At 46.5% G+C, this 21,501-nt stretch overlaps 1 protein-coding gene across 1 annotated transcript in view; it reads left to right on the top strand.

The window, feature by feature from the left end:
* The first annotated feature begins 921 nt into the window (after positions 1 to 921).
* LOC105492565 (lactase) overlaps positions 922 to 21,501 on the top strand; it is a 58,177-nt gene continuing 37,597 nt past the window's right edge. Inside the window, exons 1-5 of the mRNA XM_011759803.2 lie at positions 922 to 1,562; positions 7,994 to 8,073; positions 11,953 to 12,036; positions 17,913 to 18,015; positions 19,961 to 20,039. Coding sequence (XP_011758105.1) covers positions 923 to 1,562; positions 7,994 to 8,073; positions 11,953 to 12,036; positions 17,913 to 18,015; positions 19,961 to 20,039 — 986 coding nt within the window. The 5' untranslated portion in view covers position 922. The remainder of the gene's footprint in view (positions 1,563 to 7,993; positions 8,074 to 11,952; positions 12,037 to 17,912; positions 18,016 to 19,960; positions 20,040 to 21,501) is intronic.

Raw genomic sequence — 21,501 nt, 5'->3', positions numbered from 1 at the left:
GAAAATTTGGGGCAAAGGACTTATTTTTGTTGTATTATGTAAACAAATTTTTAAATAATTTGTGGCTGGGTGTGGTGGCTCACACCTGTAATCCCAACACTTTGGGAGGCTGAGGCAAGAGGATCGCTTGAGCCCAGGAGTTCGAGACCAGCATGGGTGACATGGCAAAACTCCATCTCTACTAAAAGTACAAAAAATTAGCCAGTCGTGATGGCACACACCTATGGTCCCACCTACCCAGTATGCTGAGATGGGAGGATCGCTTAAGCCCAGGAAGTCAAGGCTGTAGTGAGCTGTGATCGCACCACTGCACTCCCACCTGGGCAACAGAGTGAGACCCTGTCACCAAAATAAATAAATAAATAAAAACTTGATAATTGTTTTCTTCAGACATTTTCCAGGTTCCTCTGCTTAAATTGTATAGGAAGTTTGAGGTTTTTGTGTTGGTCTTTATTTTTTTATTTTTTATTTTTTTTGAGATGGAGTCTCATTCTGTTGCCCAGGCTGGAGTGCAGTGGCATGATCTCGGCTCACTGCAACCTCCGCCTCCCGGGTTCAGGTGATTCTCCTGCCTCAGCCTCCTGAGTAGCCGGGACTACAGACGCATGTCACTATGCCTGGCTAATTTTTTGTATTTTTAGTAGAGACAGGGTTTCCCCGTGTTAGCCAGGATGGTCTTGATCTCCTGACCTCGTGATCTGCCCGCCTCGGCCTCCCAAAGTGCTGGAATTACAAGTGCAAGCCACCGCACCCGGCCCTGATCTTTACATTTTTAAATATTGCATTAGTGAACCATGTACTGATTTTGTGATCATAGATAACCCAGTTAATTATTAAGTCTTAATTAATCACTTAGTATTTTACAACCTCAGTTGTTGTTATAAAGTAAGGGTTCCACATACCTTCTAACAGTTCCTAGAAAATGGAGCTGTCTTGGCATGTAGCCTTTATTGCCCTGCTAAGTGTTTCATGCTGGGGGTCAGACTGGGAGTCTGAGAGAAATTTCATTTCCGCCGCTGGTCCTTTAACCAATGACTTGCTGCACAACCTGAGTGGGCCCCTGGGAGACCAGAGTTCTAACTTTGTAGCAGGGGACAAAGACATGTATGTTTGTCACCAGCCACTGCCCACTTTCCTGCCAGAATACTTCAGCAGTCTTCATGCCAGTCAGATCACCCACTACAAGGTATTTCTGTCATGGGCACAGCTCCTCCCAGCAGGAAGCACCCAGAATCCAGACAAGAAAACAGTGCAGTGCTACCGGCGACTGCTGGAGGCCCTCAAGACTGCACGGCTTCAGCCCATGGTCATCCTGCACCACCAGACCCTCCCGGCCAGCACCCTCCAGAGAACCGAAGTCTTCGCTGACCTCTTTGCCGACTATGCCACATTCGCCTTCCACTCCTTCGGGGACCTAGTTGGGATCTGGTTCACCTTCAGTGACTTGGAGGAAGTGATCAAGGAGCTTCCCCACCAGGAATCAAGAGCGTCACGACTCCAGACCCTCAGTGATGCCCACAGAAAAGCCTATGAGATTTACCATGAAAACTATGCTTCTCAGGGTGAGTACACATTGACCTGGTGGTGACCCCTCGACAGCCTTCATCACACACCTTCCCCGTCCTCCTTAGAGCAGATTTGGCGTTTCTCGCCACCCACCTTCAGCAGTCCTCTCATGTCTCTGCATAGGGAGAAATTAATAATGTATTGATTTCCCACTGGAGATAGGAAGGGGTACCTAATATGGCACAATGCTAAGCATTTCCTTTGAAAAATATCTTTGAGGCCAGGCGCAGTGGCTCACGCCTGTAATCCCAGCACTTTGGGAGGCCGAGGTGGTTGGATCACTTGAGGTCAGGAGTTCGAGACTAGCCTGGCCAATATGGCAAAACCCCGTCTCTACCAAAAATACAAAAATTAGCCAGGGATGGTAGCAGGTGCCTGTAATCCCAGCTACTTGGGAGGCTTAGGCAGGAGAATCACTTGAACCTAGGAGGTAGAGGTTGCAGTGAGCCAAAATCATGCCACTGCACTCCAGCCTGGGCAACAGAGCAAGACTCCGTCTCCAAAAAAAAAAAAAAAAAAATATATATATATATATACACACACACACACACACACATATACACACACAAACACATATGTACACACATACACACACACATATATATCTTTGAAACCCCCTTGCCCAGTCTTGAGTTGGGCAAGCCCTGATTGTCTTTCTATCTTCCTTTCTATGTCCTGCTGCCCTGACTTGGAGGCAAGGCTTCATGGTTTCCTGTCCTTCCCCCTCAGCTCCCCTTTACTTACATGTCTTAGTTGGAGCTTGCATTCCAGCTTGGGAGACAGACAAATACAAGATGAAACAATTATATACCACAGGATGAGGAGTGCACAACTGTTAACTGTTCACATTCCTGCCTCCTAGGGGACTTGAAGTTCTGATCTGGAGGCCTAGGCTGTACCAGGACTTTTGTGATTTTAATCAATTCCCTAACTGTACATTAGGTACACCAATTTTGAGAACCAATTTTGCATTATGTATGCTTTCTTGTTTTTATTATATACTGTATACATACATATTTGTATATATAGTACCTGATATATATACATACTTCTATGTTCTAGTTTTTCAGTTTAACATATTTTATGACTATATTCTCATTTTATTAAACACTTGAGCCAGGCGTGGTGGTGGCTCATGCCTGTTAGGAGGCCAAGGCAGGAGGATTGCTTGAGGCCAGGAGTTGGAGACCAGCCTGGGCAACATAGCAAACCACCATCTCTAAAATAATAATAATAATTTACTCCAGTGCTGGAATAGTATTGCTTAAAACAAAGCAAAAACTTGAAAGCATAACTTTCAATGGTCTTATAGGTTCCCATTGTATAAATGGAGCATAAAGTTTAAACTATTTTCCTTATTTTTGTATGTTTATTCTAATTTTCACTAGTTACAAGTTATGTTGCAATGACATTCCTATCTATAAACTATTTCCCACCTTCTGATAAATTCTTTTTGACAGAGTCTTAGAATTGAAACTACTAGGCAAAAAGATCTGCATTCTTTAAGATTTTAAAGCATGGTACTAAATTATTTTACAGAAAAGTTGTATAATCATTTATACGAACAGTTATAAAATTACTCTTCTAACCCCATTCTGTTTCAAATGCTATATTTTAGTACTAATTTAACAGTGAAAGCACTTATTTTCATCTCTTATTAATTTGCACGTATTTGATTATAGAGAGGTTAAACATTTTTTTCTTTTTTTTTTTTTTTTTTCTGAGATGGAGTCTCATTCTGTTGCCCAGGCAGCAGTGCAGTGGCACAATCTCGGCTCACTGCAAGCTCCACCTCCCAGGTTCAAGCGGTTCTCCTGCCTCTGCCTTCCCAGTGGCTGGGATTACGGCACGCACCACCACATCCGGCTAATTTTTGTATTTTTAGTAGAGATGGGGTTTCTCCTGTTGGCCAGGCTGGACTGGAAATCCTAACCTCAGGTGATCCGCCTGCCTCGGCCTCCGAAAGTGATGGGATTACAGGCTTGAGCCACCGCGCCCAGCCTTAAACATTTTTTTTTTTTCTATCTTAGAAAATAAGGTAGGACATTATAGCAGCCTTATTCACAATAGCGAAAAGGGGGAAGCAACCCAGATATCCGCTGATGGATGAATGGATAAACAAGATGTGGTGTAGACATAAAGTGGAATATTACTCCACCTTTATTAAAAAGGGAGGAAGTCTTGTCACATGCTACAACATGGATGAACCTTGAGGACATTATGCTACGTGAAGTAAGTCAGACACAAAAAGACAAATGCTGTATGATTCCACGTACAGGAGGAACCTAGAGCGGTCAAATTCATGGAGACAGGAAGGAGAATGACAGAGGCCAGGGGCTGGGGTAAGGGAGAAATGGAGAGCTGTTTAATGGGGATAGAGTTTCTGTTCTGAAAGATGAAAAAGTTCTGGAGATTGGTTGCACAACAATGTGAATATACTTAATAATACTGAACTGTACACTTAAAAATAGTTAAGATGGTACTTTTTCTGTTATGTGTATTTTACCACTTTTTTTTTTTTTCTTTTCTTTTCTTTTTTTTAAGGCAGGGTAAGGGAAGAAAGTGTGAGAGTGGCTGGGGATATTTTAGACAGAGTTGCCAGGAAGGCTGTTCCTGGGCCACCATTTGAGCAGTTGGGAATGCAGGGCGAGAGTGGGCTCGAGAAAGAGAAAAGGGGCCCAGTCTGAGGGAGAGCAGAGCTCTGGACACGGAGACAGTTGCCTGAACCTAGGAGCACTATGGAGAACCACGGTGCTCTTTGCAGAGCCTGTCTTGGGGCGGGTCAGCAAATAAACACAGAGATGTGTGTTGGCTCCAATCCTACTGAAGAAGCTCTGAGTAAAATAAACTTTGAAAGAATGAGGCCAGGCGCAGTGGCTCACATCTGTAACCCCAGTGCTTTGGGAGGCCAAGGTGGGCAGCTTGTTTGAGCTCAGAAGTTCGAGACTAGCCTGGCCAACGTGGTAAAACCCCATCTCTCCTAAAAAAAAAAAAATCACAAAAGTTCTCTTGTAGCTGGGATTACACACACATACCAGGTGTGGTAGTGTGCGTGTGTAATCCCAGCTACAAGGGAGGATGAGGTGGGAGAATCGCTGGAACCCGGGCAGCAGAGGCTGCAGTGAGCCAGAATCACGCAGTGAGCCAAGATCACACCACTGCACTCCAGCCTAGGTGACAGGGCCAGACCCTGGAAAAAAAAAAAAAAAAGGAAAGAAAGAAAAAGAAGAAAGGAAGGAGAGAGAGAGAGAGAGAGAGAAGAAAGAGAAGAAGAGAAAGAGGAAAGAGAAAGAAAAAGAAAGAACTAATGAACAAATGAAAGAAAGAAACAGAAAAGAAAATAAAAAAGAATGAAAGACTACAGAAGAAGCAGGATTGAAAAATAATAATAAAAAGAAAGAAGGAAAGATGGTATCATCCCAAATAAATAAAAATCTTATTTTGAGGATGGATGCACAAAATTCTTTAAATTATAAAACTATATGTACATGTTTATTTAAATGTTTTCCATATTTTATTTTTACTTTTCATCAGGTGACTAAAGACTTTCTTTTTAAACTCATATCTTCCTTCTTTTCTTCTGCTTATTTCTCCTACCCTTCATTTTGTGTTTCCCCAAATATCTGTCCCCAATATCATGCAAGACACAGAATAAGTTCTCTTTTTCAGTCTTCTTACTATTTCAAAAAGTGGTTTTTCTTCCCTCTCTCTCCCTCATGCTCACTTTCCTTCGAAGTCCAATCCTATAGACTTATTGTTCTTTTAAAAATGTATTATTTGATATACATCAAAAATGTTATATAACATAGCTTGATTAAAAGCAAAAAAAAAAAAAACCCATAAGAAGTGCCAATGAACCGACTACTTAATCCAACAATTAAAATAGAACAGAATACCGCTTCACACCTATGAGGAGGGCTGTAATTAAAAAGACAGACTATAACAGTGCTGGTGACACTGTAGAGTGAATGGAACCTGAGTACACTGCTGGGGCCATGAACAATGGTGCAGCCACTTTGGAAAACAGCCCAGCACTTCCTCAAACTTTAGAGTTAACATATGGCTTAACAATTCCTCTTCTAGGGATATATCCAAGTGAAATGAACAAATGTCCAAACAAAAATGTGTACACAAACATTCATAGCAGTGTAATTCATAAAAACCAAAAGTGGAAACAATGACCATCAACTGATGGATAAATAAAATGTAGTATTACTATATCCATACAATAGAATATTATTCAGCCAGAAAAAGAAAGAAGTTATTTTGTTTATTTATTTATTTTTTAGACAGAGTCTCGCTCTGTCACCCAAGCTGGAGTTCAGTGGTGCGATCTTGGCTCACTGCAACCTCCACCTCCCAAGTTCAATCAATTTTCCTGCCTCAGCCTCCCAAGTAGTTGGCACTACAGGCATGCACCACCATGCCCGGCTAATTTTTTTGTATTTTTAGTAGAGACGGGGTTTCACCATGTTGGCCAGGCTGGTCTCGAACTCCTGACCTCAAGTGATCCTCCCACCTCGGCCTCCCAAAGTGCTGGGATTATAGGTGTGAACTACCATGCTTGGCCAGAAAGAAGTTCTGATATATGATACAACATTGATGAACCTTGAAAACATGCTAGTGAAAGCGGCCAGTCACAACCACGTATTTACATTTACAATCTATATTTACATTTACAACAAATGTCCCGAATAGGCAAATGTATAGAGACACTAAAGTAGATTAGCGGTTTATTCCGCGGAAGTGATGATGGTTTGAAGTCTGGAAACCTGTGGAATGTGAAACAGATCCATGGAGCACAACCATTAAATAACTGGGAAACAACATCATCTTGTCAGAATGAGAACTAAATATCTCCCAGTGATATTCCATGCTCAGAAGTATTTCAAAGATTCGTTGTGCTTATCAAAATAAGCACCATTGTAGTTGGTAATGGTTGTTTGTGGTGGTTTCATTGGCAGGGGATCTATCTTCTGTAGAGAATTTGAATGAATATGGTCCTATTGTTAAAATCTGAAACTGCGGTTTTATTCAATTTTTGTTTCGTGTTTCCAAATCACAGGTCTGAGCCCTTTCTATCCACCCAGTCCTAAGCTTGATACTTGGAGGGATTACATAAATGTTTAAATTTTGCTCCTCAAGGAACATCCAATGTGGGCTGAAAATTTATATCCATCGACAGCAACACAGAGCGGCTGAGCCATCCCAGCACCACGCAGTGTTTCTCAAATTACGGTCTGAGGACCATTGTGTTGGAATCCCCCGAGAAGTGTGTTAAAATGCTTGCGCCTGGGCCCACTCTACTCTGCTCACTCTGAATCTCCGAGGGCAGGGCCTGAAATTGGCTTTTTTTTTTTTGTCTTTTTGAGACGGAGTCTCACTCTGTTGCCCAGGCTGGAGTGCAGTGGTGAGATCTAGGCTCACTGCAACCTCTGTCTCCTGAGTTCAAGCAGTGCTCCAGCCTCAGCCTCCCAAATAGTCGGGATTACAGGCGCACTCCACTCCTAATTTTTGTATTTTTAGTAGAGACAGGGTTTCACCATGTCGGCCAGGCTGGTCTCGAACTCCTAACCTCAAGCGATTCACCCACCTCGGCCTCCCAAAGTGCTTGGATTACAGGCGTGAGCCACCGTGCCCAGCCTGAAATTGGCATTTTAACAATCTCGGTAGGTGACTGTGATGTACACAACAGTTTGAGAACCACTGTTATGTCATCCAATGTCAAAACAAGTGGGTACAAGCCACACATGCTAATATTTCCTTGTTTCTCCCCTCAATGCCCGGTAGGGGCTGTAGTGATATTTTCCCATGAATAAGGATCAGGGAACAGCAGTTTCCTGAGAGCACCCTGACTTTAAAAAAAAGTTTAGGAATGGGCACAGTGGCTCATGCCTGTAATCCCAGCACTTTGAGAGACCAAGGCGGGAGAAGTGCTTGAGCCCAGGAGTTTGAGATCAGCCTGGAAAATATAATGACACCATATCTCCACAAAAAATTTAAAAACTAGCCAGGCATGGTAGTGCATAACTGTAGTCCCAGCTACTCAAGAGCCTGAGGCAGGAGGATCGCTTGAGTCTGAGAGGCAAAGACTGCAATAAGGTGAGATCACACCACTGCACTCCAGCCTGGGCGACAGCAAGACCCTGTCTCAAAAAAAAAAAAAAAAAAAAAAAAAGAAGTTTAGGAAGGAGTCCTCTCCTTGCCAACTTTCCAACTGCTCTGCATTTCATAGTCCTGATTTTCACAAACTCTCTAACGGAACATTATTTTTTTTAAGCCACCTTTTCTTCTACAATCTTTCAGCTAGAGTAAAGTCACGTGGATGACTTCTTCGGGTCCATAGGAAATGAATCCCCCAGTGGTTTCCGCAGTCAGAGCCTCCCGCCCTCGCTCACCTGCTGCTCATGTCTCTGGTTGGTTTCAGGCGGAAAACTCTCTGTTGTCCTGCGAGTTGAAGATATCCCGGAGCTCCTGCTAGAACCACCCATATCTGCGCTTGCCCAGGTGACAGCAGCCCAAAAATATACCTGTAACATCCAAGGAGAGTTTATTTTAATTTTTTAAAAACGAGAAGTTTTGGTCTGTTTGGTTTGACATTTCTGTAAATACCTCAGAATGAGTGGTATATATTCTCTAGGTTCATAATTACCTTAGAAACAAAACCTTGAAGCTGCAGCTCCTGCTTGGTCAAGTGTCGGCATCCCTGCAGGAAGGAGTCACTTGCCTCTGCTTGCTCTGATTTTTGAGTCCAAGATAGCTTACAGGAGAAGGGATGAAATTATGGCAAAACAGGTACTAGGTTTATAAAGGGGTTTTTAAAAAACGTGCACCTGGCCGAACACGGTGGCTCACGTCTATAATCCCAGCACTTTGTCGGGGGAGGTGGGAGAGTTGTTTGAGCCCAGGAGTTCGAGACCAGCCTGGGCAACATGGCAAAACTCCCTCTCTACTAAAAATACAAAAATTAGCAAGGCATGGTGATATATGCCTGTAGTCCCAGCTGCTCGGGAGGCTGAGGTGGGAGGATCACTTTAGCCCTGGAGGTCAAGGCTGCAGTGAACTGTGATCATATCTCCAGCCTGGGTGACACAGCAAGACCCTGTCTAGAAAAAAAAAAAAAATTTTAAATGTTCATACATCCTCTATCACTTTTTATTTTTTATTTTTAGTTATTTATTTTTTTAGAGACAGGGTTTTGTGGCCTTCTCTGTCACCCAGGCCAGAGTGCAGTGGCATGATCACAGCTCACTTAAGCCTCAACTTCCAACTCCTGGCCTTGAGCAATCCTCCCACCTCAGCCTCCCAAAGTGTTGAGATTATAGGCATGAGCCGCCACATCCAGCCAACTATCACTTTTTAACTATAATTTATATTTTTAATTTTTTTTTTTTTTTGAGATGGAGTTTCATTCTTGTTGCTCAGGCTGGAGTGCAGTGGCACGGTCTCAGCTCACTGCAATCTCTGTCCCCTGGATTCAAGCGATTCTCCTGCCTCAGCCTCCGAAGTAGCTGGGATTACAGGCATGTGCCACCACGCCCAGCTAATTTTGTATTTTTAGTAGAGATGGGGTTTCACCATGTTGGTCAGGCTTGTCTCAAACTCCTGACCTCGGGCGATCCACCTGCCTTGGCCTCCCAAAGTGCTGGAATTACAGGCTTGAGCCACCACGCCCAGCCTTTAACTATAATTTTTAAAAGAAAAATCAAAATAATCTGAGAAGTGAACAGCTTTGGGCCCCCTTGGGCTGCTGGGCAGTCTGGAAGCCATGGGAACCACTGCTGGCCTCCAGTTCTGCAGCATCGCCCTGGCGCTGTAGAGATGTGGTGCTGCTCATTGGCGTCTGTGCGGTGATGGGGGCCCCAGGAGTCAGGGTTCAGTCTTCAGATTTTCCAGTTCAAACACGATGGAACCAAGACCTGATAAGGTTCTGGAGGGACAACTCCAAGGCTGATTGCATGGACAGAATGGCATCTAAATTAGTTTACAGAGGGAGATAACTGCTATCAGTTATGAACACAGGAGGCCAAAGTGCTGATCGGAAAAATGCTTGTCAAGAAATAGCCTTTGGGCCGGGCGCGGTGGCTCACGCCTGTAATCCCAGCACTTTGGGAGGCCGAGGCGGGCGGATCACAAGGTCAGGAGATCGAGACCACGGTGAAACCCCGTCTCTACTAAAAATACAAAAAAAAATTAGCCGGGCGCGGTTGTGGGCGCCTGTAGTCCCAGCTACTCGGGAGGCTGAGGCAGGAGAATGGCGTGAACCCGGGAGGCGGAGCTTGCAGTGAGCCGAGATCGCGCCACTGCACTCCAGCCTGGGCGACAGAGCGAGTCTCAAAAAAAAAAAAAAAAAAAAAAAAGAAATAGCCTTTGTACTGGTCTCTGCCCCAGTCCATGCTGTGCAATGCTTCTGGTAATCTTCTGAAAGCACAGTTCTGACCCGTTCCCTGCTGGGAAGCCACACTCCCGAGTGGGACGAATCCTGCAGGATCCTCCAGTGCATGAACGTGTGGGTGTCTCTCTCTCTGGCCTCACCTCCTATTTTGCCCGTGTGAGTGCTATGCTTGCTTCCTACTCTCCTGCATCCCCTACTGGACGTCCTTCCTGTCTTCCTGTCTTCCTGCCTTCCTCAAATCTCCTTCCAGCAAAATTTTCTCCATTGTTAACGTACACGTAACTGTGCTCTCCAGCGGAGGCCTCGCTCAGTAACACTCCCTCACTCGCCCTGTTGCGCTCTCTCCCCACCCGGACCCTTAGCCATTGCTTTAGACCAGTGGTTCCCAAGCTCGAGTGGGCATCAGAACCACCTAGAGAGCTAGGAGAGAGCACAGAGACCAAGGCTTAATGTGGTGGGACCCACCTGGGCCTGCACAGGCATCCCAAGTCCCCAGGTGAGTCTAATCCCCAGCAAGGCATGAGAACCACTGGTAGGGGCTTCTCATGGCATGTCTGACTTTCTGCCTTCTCCTCGTGTGATTGGTGCATTTGCTAACCCTCCCTATTAAAGGTGTAAACCTCTGTGGATATTATTTATCTCTAAATGTGAATCCCTACCCACCATCCCAGCACAGTGTGACTTTCGGAGGTAGGTACTCAGTGACAACAACCCTACAGTCACAACTATTCCCCCAACGCAAGGTGTATCTGATGGTGCCCATGTTTTCTCCTGCACCTTCTGAGTGCTGGCAGTGTTCCTATAACCCTGGAGAGCTGCCTTCCTGTGGGCCTTTCCAAGGATGTCTGGCCACTGGAATGCACCCACATTGGACATTGTGCAGAATTGACAGACACAAGCAAGAGCTGCGAGGGTGGGCAGGGGACACTGGACCAATATCTGCCAGAGTGGCCTTTAGTGAACACTGATGACAACTGAGAAAGCAACAGGGAGCCAGTGGTGAACCACTTATTAACCCATATATGCCTGAGGTTGCAATTTTTTGAACTTTTGCAATCAGACCTTAGCGATGACCTTGAGCAGTAGGATATAAGTAACACCCACAGGCCTAGCATTCCCATAACGGAACACTAGGCATTAAGGTGCACAGAGCACTTGGTTCTGACCAGGTGCTGTTAACCATAGTCCTTGTCTCGAAGAAGCAGATGATCTGTGGGAGGGATAAGACAGGTAATGATCTAATCATGCCAAGGGTAGAAAGGTACAGTGTACCAGGCTCATGGAGGGGAGCGGAGCATTGGGGGTGGTGAGGGTAGTGGCAGCATGGTGGTGTCTTCCTGTGTAGACTCTGTGAATCTGAAGTTCTTTGAGCCCATGCGGGCCAGAGACAGGGCAGAGGGGACATCCTTATCGGATGCGTGGATGGGGGAGTTGACGACCAGGACCATGAGGGTTGTGCTCTGCTAAAGAGGATGTCCCCAGGGCATCCTCCACAGGCCCTAGCTCTTGGCCTGGCTAGGGATAACTGGGGGTGAACTTCAAACCGTGGCCTGAAATTAAAACCAAACCCAGCAGGATTCACAGGGATGACTGTGGAGCCGTGCTTGGCTGAAGGCTCTACCGCCCCCATCCTGGCCAAGTGCTAGAGTCTGTGGAGGAAGTGCCGGGGGCAGCCCTGGCCTCCAGCTCCCTCCCATTTCTGGCATTCACACATTCATTGAGCCATCAACACCGCGTGCTTTCTGTGTGCTGAGCACAGAGGCAAATGGATGAGCACATAGGTAATGCATTTCCCAACAACACACAGGCACAGGCATCCCCCCGCCACTCTACACACGCACACACACACTTTCTCATTCCATCTCCATCTTTTCCTTTGGAAAATCCCGCTTTGGAATATTCAGTTTAGTGATAAGGGGAGAAACAAAAAAGCATATTTCCGAGAGTCTTGACACTGCTTAGGCTCTAATGACCCTATTTACTATTTCCAGGACACGGTTGATTTCCTTTCTCTTGATTTGTCTTATGAATGCCAAAATGAGGCAAGTCTGCGGCAGAAGCTGAGTAAATTGCAGGTAATTTGAGCCCTTTTCCACACTGATGATGAATGCTGCGAAGGTTTCAGAGAGCATATTAGACATTTAATGCTTTGACTACTGCATAAACTGAACTTCCATCAACAGTCAGAGATCTGCTGAGTTGAGTCTGGGGAGATTTCTGTTGCAAGCATCCTTAGAGAACATCGGATGTTAGGTAGTCTTTCCTAGAAAGGATATGAGGGTTAGCTTGTTAAGATAAATATTTACATAAATCCTCTGCTTTCTTGTGTAGAAATCTGCCCAGAATCGAGATTCTAGGGTTCATTCTGAGTTTTAAAAAGGCAATTCATCAGTGGGGGTGATGGTTGCATAACGATGTGAATCTACTTAACACCACTGAACTACACATTGAATGGTTATGACGATAATTTTTTTTTTTTTTTTTTTTTAAGATGGAGTCTTCCTCAGTTGCCCAGGCTGGAGTGCAGTGGTGCAATCTTGGCTCACTGCAGCCTCTGCCTCCTGAGTTCAAGCAATTCTCCTGCTTCAGCCTCTCCAGTAGCTGGGACTACAGGAACACACTAACATGCCTGGCTAATTTTTGTATTTTTGGTAGAGGCAAGGTTTCACCATGTTGGTCCTGCTGGTCTCAAACTCCTGACCTAAAGTGATCCGCGCCCGTCGGCCTCCCCAAGTGCTGGGATTACAGGTGTGAGCCACTACACCTGGCCCGTAAATTTTTTCTTTAAGTCTATTTTACCACATTTTTTAAAAAACAAACATTTCATACCAAGGTCTACTAAATCAGATCCCAGCTGTCTGGACCTTCCAGTAAGCTCAGGACTCCCTCCTGTACCCAGTACTGCTTTTCTCAAGTCTAATGATGTGGGCTCATTAGAGAAAGTATATTAGAAGCCTCCTATCCAACTACCAGGTTTCTCTCTTAGGCTTGGTCACTGCTGTGTGACTTACTTGCTTCATTCCCTACAGTCACAACTATTCCCCCAACGCAAGGTGTATCTGATAGTGCCCATGTTTTCTCCTGCACCTTCTGAGTGCTGGCAGTGTTCCTATAACCCTGGAGAGCTGCCTTCCTGTGGGCCTTTCCAAGGATGTCTGGCCACTGGAATGCACCCACATTGGACCTCCTGCCTCTGCAGGTTTGGGCATAAAGCCACTCCCCGCTGCTTTCAGCCTGTGCCTCCCACGAGGCAGGTAGAGCAGCCCCCATCACTCACCTCTGGTTTTGAATCCCACCATCTCCGTCACCAAGGAGGATGGTTTACCTGAGGAATTATCCCTTAAAAGGCCAAGTTTGGCCGGGCACAGTGGCTCACGCCTGTAATCCCAGCACTTTGGGAGGCCGAGGCGGGTGGATCACAAGATTAAGAGATTAAGACCATCCTGGCCAACATGGTGAAAACCTGTCTCGACTAAAAATACAAAAATTAGATGGGCGTGGTGGCACACACCTGCAGTCCCAGCTACTTGGGAGGCGGAGGCAGAAGAATCACTTGAACCTGGGAGGCGGAGGTTGCAGAGAGCCGAGATTTCGCCACTGCACTCCAGCCTGGTGACAGAGACAGACTCCATCTCAAAAAAAAAAAAAAAAAAAAAAGGCCATGGACCCTCCATTTTACCTGAGGCAGAGTGATTGAAATGGACAAATTAGCACCAGTCCAATCCCAATGTCTGTGTGTCTCCAGCTGCCTGTGTAGGCACTGCTGCTTTTGTTATCTACAAATAATGAGATGATCTAATTCAGGGGTCCCCAGCCCCCAGGCCAAGCACCAGTACTGGTTCATGGCCTGTTAGGAACCCGGCTGCATGGCAGGAGGTGAGTGGCAGGCCAGCAAGCATTACCACCTGAGCTCCACATCCTGCCAGATCAGCGGCCGTATTAGATAGGAGCACAAACCCTATTGGGAACTGCGCATGCGAGGGATCCAGGTTGCGTGCTCCTTATGAGAATCTAATGCCTGATAACCTGAGGTAGAACAGTTTTATCCCCAAATCAGCCCTCCCACCTCCCCCAAGTCTGTGGAAAAATTGTCTTCCACGAAACCAGTCCCTGGTGCCAAGAATGTTGGGGACCACTGATCTAATCAAAGGCGACAGATGTAGCCACAAAGACATCTGAGTAACAGCTATATAATTTTAGTGCTTGCTTATCCCAGACACCTGGGAGGCCCTTCATCCTCACATCATCTCAACCCCTCAAAACCCACTCTAAGGTTTAAACAATCTCACCAAGGTGGTGAGCTCCAGGGTTGGATTTGAACCAGGGCTTTCTCATTCGAAGACACCACACTGTCTCTTCAAAAGAAAAATAAGTCTCACACCTGCAATCCCAGCACTTTGGGAGGTTGAGGCAGGCGGATCACTTGAGGCCGGGAGTTCAAGACCCGCCTGCCCGACATGGGGAAACCCTGTCTCTACTAAATACAAAAATTAACCAAGTATAGTGGCGCGCACCTGTAATCCCAGCTCCTTGGGAGACTGAGGCACAATAACCGCTTGAACCCGGGAGGTGGAGGTTGCAGTGAGCCGAGATGGCGCCCCTGCACTCCAGCCCAGGGAACAGAGAGAGACTCATTTCGAAAAAAAAAAAAAAGAAAAAGAAGTCCAAGGGTTGGGAACATGATGATGAGGGTGGTATTTTTAAATCACATATGATCAATTTCAGTTGTTTTTGTGAATGCCTCACCTGAGCCTAAACTTGCTTGCGACCCAGGGCCTGTGCTCGTGGGCTGGCTGACAAGGTTTCTGGGCCTTGTTTAGCACTCTAGTGTCCTCGAGGTCTGCTTGTGCCTGTGATGACTAAAGCTGCCTTTTGTCCTCCTCATGGAATTAAACCAGAGCTTGTTGCTAGGCTAGCAGGTTTGGACACAGCTGCCATTTTAAAACCATCTCTGTTGTGCGGAGGTTGCGTGCCTCTGACAGGCAGTCAGCAGGGGCACTGCATGGCTGGTACTTGAGGATATGATTTTCAGTCTCTTCCCTTTTTCCATCACAACATTTTTTTTTTTTGAGATGGAGTCTCGCTCTGTCACCCAGGCTGGAGTGCCCCTGTGGCATGATCTCAGCTCACTGCAACCTGCACCTCCTGGGTTCAAGCGATTCTCCTGCCTCAGCCTCCCGAGTAGCTAGGATTACAGGAGACTGCCACCATGCCTGACTTTTTTTTTTTTTTTGTATTTTTAGTAGAGACGGGGTTTCGCCATGTTAGCTAGGCTGGTCTCCAACTCCTGGACTCAAGTGATCCACCCCTCTCGACCTCCTAAAGTGCTGGGATTACAGGCATGAGCCACCGCACCCGGCCCTGGCTACCATGTTTTCAAGACACTTCTACCAGTGTCTGGGAAAAGCACTGAAACTTCAGTCTGTAGCTGGCCAGTCAAATAATAAAACTCTCCCTGGACAAACTTAGCAGCCATTTATAAATGCTCTGCAATGGTTATGTATTCCTTTTACTTCCTTGGGTGGGGTTGGACCCTCAGAGGCAACCTCAAAGATTTGGAAATGACAGCTGAGCTTGAGAGGACACTGCTCCTTCCTGGGATTGTGGTCTCATGCCCGGTAGCATTTCCCATGCACAGTTACCACGCCCAGGACAGGAAGAACAGCTGAACCTGCCCTGAGAACAGGAGCTGAGTTGTGTCCACAGGAGCCTGAATCGCACTGCCCACCTTCCCAATGTCCCCTCCCTCCCCATCCCAGAACCCCACCCTCCCCTTGAAGGGACCTCTTCCTGTGGGCTTCGAGGGAAGAGGGCGAAAGCAGGGCAGGGAGGAGCAGGCACCTGCTCCCATTCCCACCCTCTCCCCAGAGCACCTGCACAGCCCTCTCTGAGCCCCAGGGGCCCTCAGCAGCCACTCCCCAACGGCACACAGCTGTCTGAGGGCCTGAGAACAGCCTCCAGCCCAGCAATGAAGAGCTGTGGCACACCCCTGGGTTCTCAGTTCTACAGGAGGCACACGAGGAGGTCCCACATCCACTTATCAGAAAAAGCTGTGCTCCCAGGGAGTTCTCCACTTGGCAGAAGGCAGGCCGGGGGCCTCCGAGGCTCCTCTACCTCTCCAGCCCTGGGACATCACCGGCTGCCTCATGGCATATCCGTCTTTCAGGAAGGAGAAAACCCTTGCTTCCTTAAGCGCGCCACCCTGGGCCATTTGTCCCCACTGCGTTGACCCAGCACAGGGAGGGATGGGACCTGTGTGGAGTCACAGCTCCACTAACTACAAGGTCATGGGCAACCCGCTCAGCCTCTCGAACTTCTGACTCCCCATCTGTAAAGACAGGACATTGTCACAGGTGGCTATGAGAAAGTAAAGACTATGCCTGGCTCCTTTTAAAGGAGTTACTATTGGTAACTTTTGGTAGCTTTTAGTTGTTCAGAGGAGGAAAAAATTACTGTGAGTAAAATGACCAAACTCTAACCCCTGCAAAAAAAGATAATTTAAAGTGAAGTCAAACAGCATGTCAGTCTGAGACGTTTTCCTTGATACTGAAATGGCTAGAAATAAGGAGAGGAAATTACATTTGCTTCCATTTTAATGATGACAGCTAATATAACTTTTTTTTTTTTCTTTTTGTTGGGATGGAACCTGGCTCTTGTTGCCCAGGCTGAAGTGCAGTGGTTCACTGCAACCTCTGCCTCCTGAGTTCAAGCAATTCTCCTGTCTCAGCCTCCCAAGTAGCCGATATTACAGGCGTGAACCACCAAGCCCAGCTAATTTTTGTATTTTTGATAGAGATAGTGTTTCGCCATGTTGGTCAGGCTGGTCTTGAACTCCTGACCTCAGGTGATCCGCCCACCTCGGCTTCCCAAAGTGCTGGGATTACAGGTGTGAGCCACCACACCCTCGGGGCTGCTATAACTTTTTGTTTTGGAAAATTTCTGACATCCAAAAGTAGAAAGAAAGTATGATGAACTCCTATGAAGTCATCTCCAACTGCAAGAGCTATTGGCTCATAGCTAATCTTCTTTCACCTAACTCGTAACTTCTATCTCCCAAACTAGATTTTTTTTTTTTTTTTTTTTTGAGACAGAGTCTCGCTCTGTCGCCCAGGCTGGAGTGCAGTGGCCGGATCTCAGCTCACTGCAAGCTCCGCCTCCCGGGTTCATGCCATTCTCCTGCCTCAGCCTCCCGAGTAGCTGGGACTACAGGCGCCTGCCACCTCGCCCGGCTAGTTTTTTGTATTTTTTAGGAGAGACAGGGTTTCACCGTGTTAGCCAGGATGGTCTTGATCTCCTGACCTTGTGATCCACCCGTCTCGGCCTCCCAAAGTGCTGAGATTACAGGCTTGAGCCACCGCGCCCGGCCTAGATTTTTAATTTAAAAAAAACAAACAAACATTTTTTTAGAGACAGGATCTTGCTCTGTCACCCAGGCTGGAGTGCAGTGGTGCGATCATAGCTCACTGCAGCCTTGAACTCCTGGGCTCAAGCAATCCTCCTCGCTCAGCCTCCCAAGTAGCTGGAACTACAGGCATGCACCACCATACCCAGCTAACCAAACTGGATTATTGTGAAGCAAATCCCAGACATCCATAGATATGGCAATGGTGGCCTCTTAACTAAGCTTCTAAAGTAGCACAGGCTCTGGATGTGAGCAGTGGCCTTGCTCCTGATCCTAACACCGTGCCTGGCTCTAAGAGGTGCTCTGTAAGCCTGAGATGAAGGAAGAGGTGAAGGTGGGGGTTGGTGGGGAGGGGAGACTATGTTATTGAAACTTGTAGATCTTTCTCCTTCAGAGTCTAGAGTCAGCTCCTTTAATTAACTGAGATAGTTAGAGGTCATTTCCAAAGCCAGAGTAAGTGCTACAACTTCTCATCTTGAAACTCTGTCCCTGTTATCAAGATGCTTTCCAGGAGGCTTCAGTTCACTTGCTAGTCCTTCTCTTTTTCAGACCATTGAGCCAAAAGTGAAAGTTTTCGTCTTCAACCTGAAACTCCTGGACTGCCCCTCCACCGTGAAGAGCCCAGCCAGGCTGCTCTTCAGCCTTTTGGAAGGTGAGTGGGCCATTGCTGAAGAGGTTTCAAGCGCCATTTGGTGCACTGGTGCGCTGGGTAGCAGTCTTGAAAGTCCGGGGTTCCAATGGGAGGAGGAGCATGGGAGGAAGGCTAGTCTAAGAGCCCACCCCAGATTGGGTTAGTGTACTATGCCTTCCTACTAATGGTCCCTTGTGACCATCCCCCATTGACCCAAGAAAGAGGAGAGGTTCTGCACAAGGATGCCTCTTATGGACATAAAGATAGTCAGGCCTCAGCTGTGAGTTGTAAGCATGGAAACTCATCTTTGCCTCCTTTCATTACCTCTCCCTCCAAGGTCTCTCATCTCTGCTCCTCTTGGCAGGGCTTTCTTGTGCCCCTCTCTCTCCAGCCAGCTCTCTCTACTTACCCTTGTTCTGTGTCCCCATTATCAGTTTGCGCATGGCCCTGGTGGGTACCTGACAAAGATGCTAAGAACTTTCAAGTGTGGGACTCACGGGTCAGGGGCCATCTTCCTAGTGTCTCTTAGTTCAAATTCTTGAGAGTGAATCTGAGTGCTGGCCATGGATCAAGAGGCTGCTCCTGGTCCAATCAAGTCAGGGGAAAGGTGGGGTCTATGACAGCATTGAGGTTGGCAGTCACTGGACACTCTGCAAGAAGGGAGGAAGGGGCAGAGGGGAATGTGCCTGAGGGCCCTGATATTCAGGTCTGTCACTCCTGTCCACAGGCCAGAGTATGGGAGAAGTCAGTAGTGTTCTTTCTACCACTATATATTAGTCTGTCTTATGTTGCTATAATAGAATACTCTAGATTGTGTAATTTATAAAGAAAAAAGGTTTATTTAGCTCATGGTTCTGGGGACTGGGAAGTTCAAGATCAGGCAGCCACATCTGGTCAGCTTCTGGTGAGGGCCTCATGCTGCATCCTAACATGGCAGAGAAGTGGAAGGGGAAGCAAGTGTCTGCAAATAGATTAAACACCAGAGGCAGCCTCACTTTATAACAGCCACTGTCATGGTAACTAATCCGGTCCCATGTGAGTGAGTGGGAACCACTGTCATGGTAACTAATCCAGTCCCATGTGAGTGAGTGGGAACCACTGTCATGGTAACTAATCCAGTCCCATGTGAGTGAGTGGGAACCACTGTCATGGTAACTAATCCAGTTCCATGTGAGTGAGTGGGAACCACTGTCATGGTAACTAATCCAGTTCCATGTGAGTGAGTGGGAACTCACTCACTCCCTGGAGCCTGCACTAATCCCTTCATGAGGGCAGATCCCTCATGACCCAAATGCCTCTCAGAGGTCCCGTAACCTCTCAGCAATGTTACATTGGCAATTAAATTTCAACATGAGTTTTGGTGGGGACAAACCACATCCAAACCATAGCACACCTGGACCCCCTCCCAGCATTGGGTTGGCTCCACAGGGCCCCTGAAGTTCATCCATAGATACCATTTATTGATGCTTATCTGAACTCACCTTTGATGGCATAACAATTTCTGTTCTTAGATCCCACCTCTCTCTAAGTGGTTAAAATTATACCTTTTCTGTTTATGTGTATTTTACCACAATTTTAAAGATATTCCACCCCTTTCTGGTCTTTGAGTTCTTCTAAATCAATTGTTCCCAAAGTTGTGGTTCCCAGACCAGCAGCATCAACATTAGCATCATCTGGGAGCTCATTAGAAATACATATTCTTGAGACCTACTGCATCAGACACTCTGGGGGTGGGACCGGCAACCTTTGTTTTAACAAGCTATACAGATGATTTTGATTCACATTGAAGTTTGAGAACCACTTTTTAAGCAATAAGTAAGTAGAATTCACTGCTGAGCTTCTAAAGTCCTTAGCCCATGGTATTTTCCAAAGGGGCTTGGAACCACTGCTTGGAGTTTGGGTGTGTCAGACTTGCATGTTCTTAGTTGGCATTTACATAGAGTTAATTTAATTTCTTCTCTTACAGCCATAAATAAAGACCAAGTGCTCACCATTGGGTTTGATATTAATGAGTTTCTGAGTTGTTCATCAAGTTCCAAGAAAAGGTAATGTCAGGTTTCCTATTGAACTATCAATAACTGATATTTGTAGAATACTGTTTCTTTTACATGTATAACCTTATAGGACTATTGTCATCAACTCTTGGGCCACCAAGTTTATTATTGCCATTCAATTGATGAGAAACAAAGACTCAGAAAGAAAGCAGGGAGTCTCTTACTGAGTGGGACTCACGAGGTTCTGCTTTCTCATCTGTCAGTTCGCCCAACTGTGCACAACTAGCATGATGGCTCACACCTGTAATTCCAGCACTCTGGTAGGCAAAGGTGGGAAGATTGCTTGAGTCCAGGAGTTCAAGACTGGGCTGGGCAACATGGTGAAACTCTGTCTCTACAAAAAATTACAAAAATACAAAAATTACCCAGGCATAGTGGTGCATACCTATGGTCCCAGCTACTTGGGAGACTGAGGTGGGAGGATCGCTTGAGCCCAGGAGGCAGAAGTTGCTGTGGGCCGAGATTGTGCCACTGCACCAGCTAGGATTTGAACCCCTGACTTCTAGTTTAAGATCTTATTGGAGACAGTGTGAGCTTGTGGGAGAGTGGCCAGGTTAAAGACAGATCTGACCCTCCTGCTGAAGTTACATGATGAGTAAGAGAAATGGGTTCTCTGTGCCCATTTCCTCAATATGAAGGGTGAAACATCCTCCCTGGGAGGAGACAGCATAGACAGGAAAGCCATCTGTTGCTACAGGCCAGACGCCTAACTCGACAACATTCTAGGGACAGAGGTTTGAATCTATAGCTGGGTTGTAAATAATACCTTTCTGAATGACTGAAGTGCCAAAGAGGCAAATGATATGTAAAAATTAGAGCAGATTTTGAGGTTGTGCCCATAATTACATTGCTTTCATGCACGCATATCCCAATACGCTTCTTGAGTGAGTGAGAAAAGAATAGCACGGTAGCCAGCACTGGGAATTGCCCAGAACCTCAGCACTCCATGGAGGGGTATTACATGCATGAACTTCATGCACCATCGGTGGGACAAAGGCTGGAGACAATAATTGACTTCCAGACCTTCAGCTAGAGTTCTCTTTGTCATTCACCTCTGATATTTCCAGTGCAGCCCTGTTCAGGGTCATTCAGTGACAACACCTCTTTCTACTTTTCCTCTTCCAGTGCTCGACTTTCCTGAGCCATATCCCCCTTCTATTGTTCCATCCTCTCAATCCACTTCAAATCAGCAGTTCAGATCAACAGACCCACAGCAGCAGCTGTACCTCAGGCTTTGTGTGGCAGTGCAGACTTGCAATGGACAGATTCGGGTTACCACTGCTCCCTGACCAAACTTGGAGTCAGCCAAGGACTGGCTGTGGCTTCAGGAAAGAAAACTCAAGAGGCCATAATAAAATGGGTTCCCCGAGAAGCCAGTGATTACAAGTGCTGCCAGCTCTGAGGTTCTCTCAGCACTTGGTGGTGCTTTGCCTGAAGGGGAGGGCCAACACGG

Source organism: Macaca nemestrina, chromosome 11 (genome assembly GCF_043159975.1).
Source record: "Macaca nemestrina isolate mMacNem1 chromosome 11, mMacNem.hap1, whole genome shotgun sequence".
In the NCBI taxonomy this organism is placed as follows: Eukaryota; Metazoa; Chordata; class Mammalia; order Primates; family Cercopithecidae; genus Macaca; species Macaca nemestrina.
Note: the sequence above shows the minus strand (reverse complement) of the source record. Positions and strands in the feature narration are given on the sequence as shown.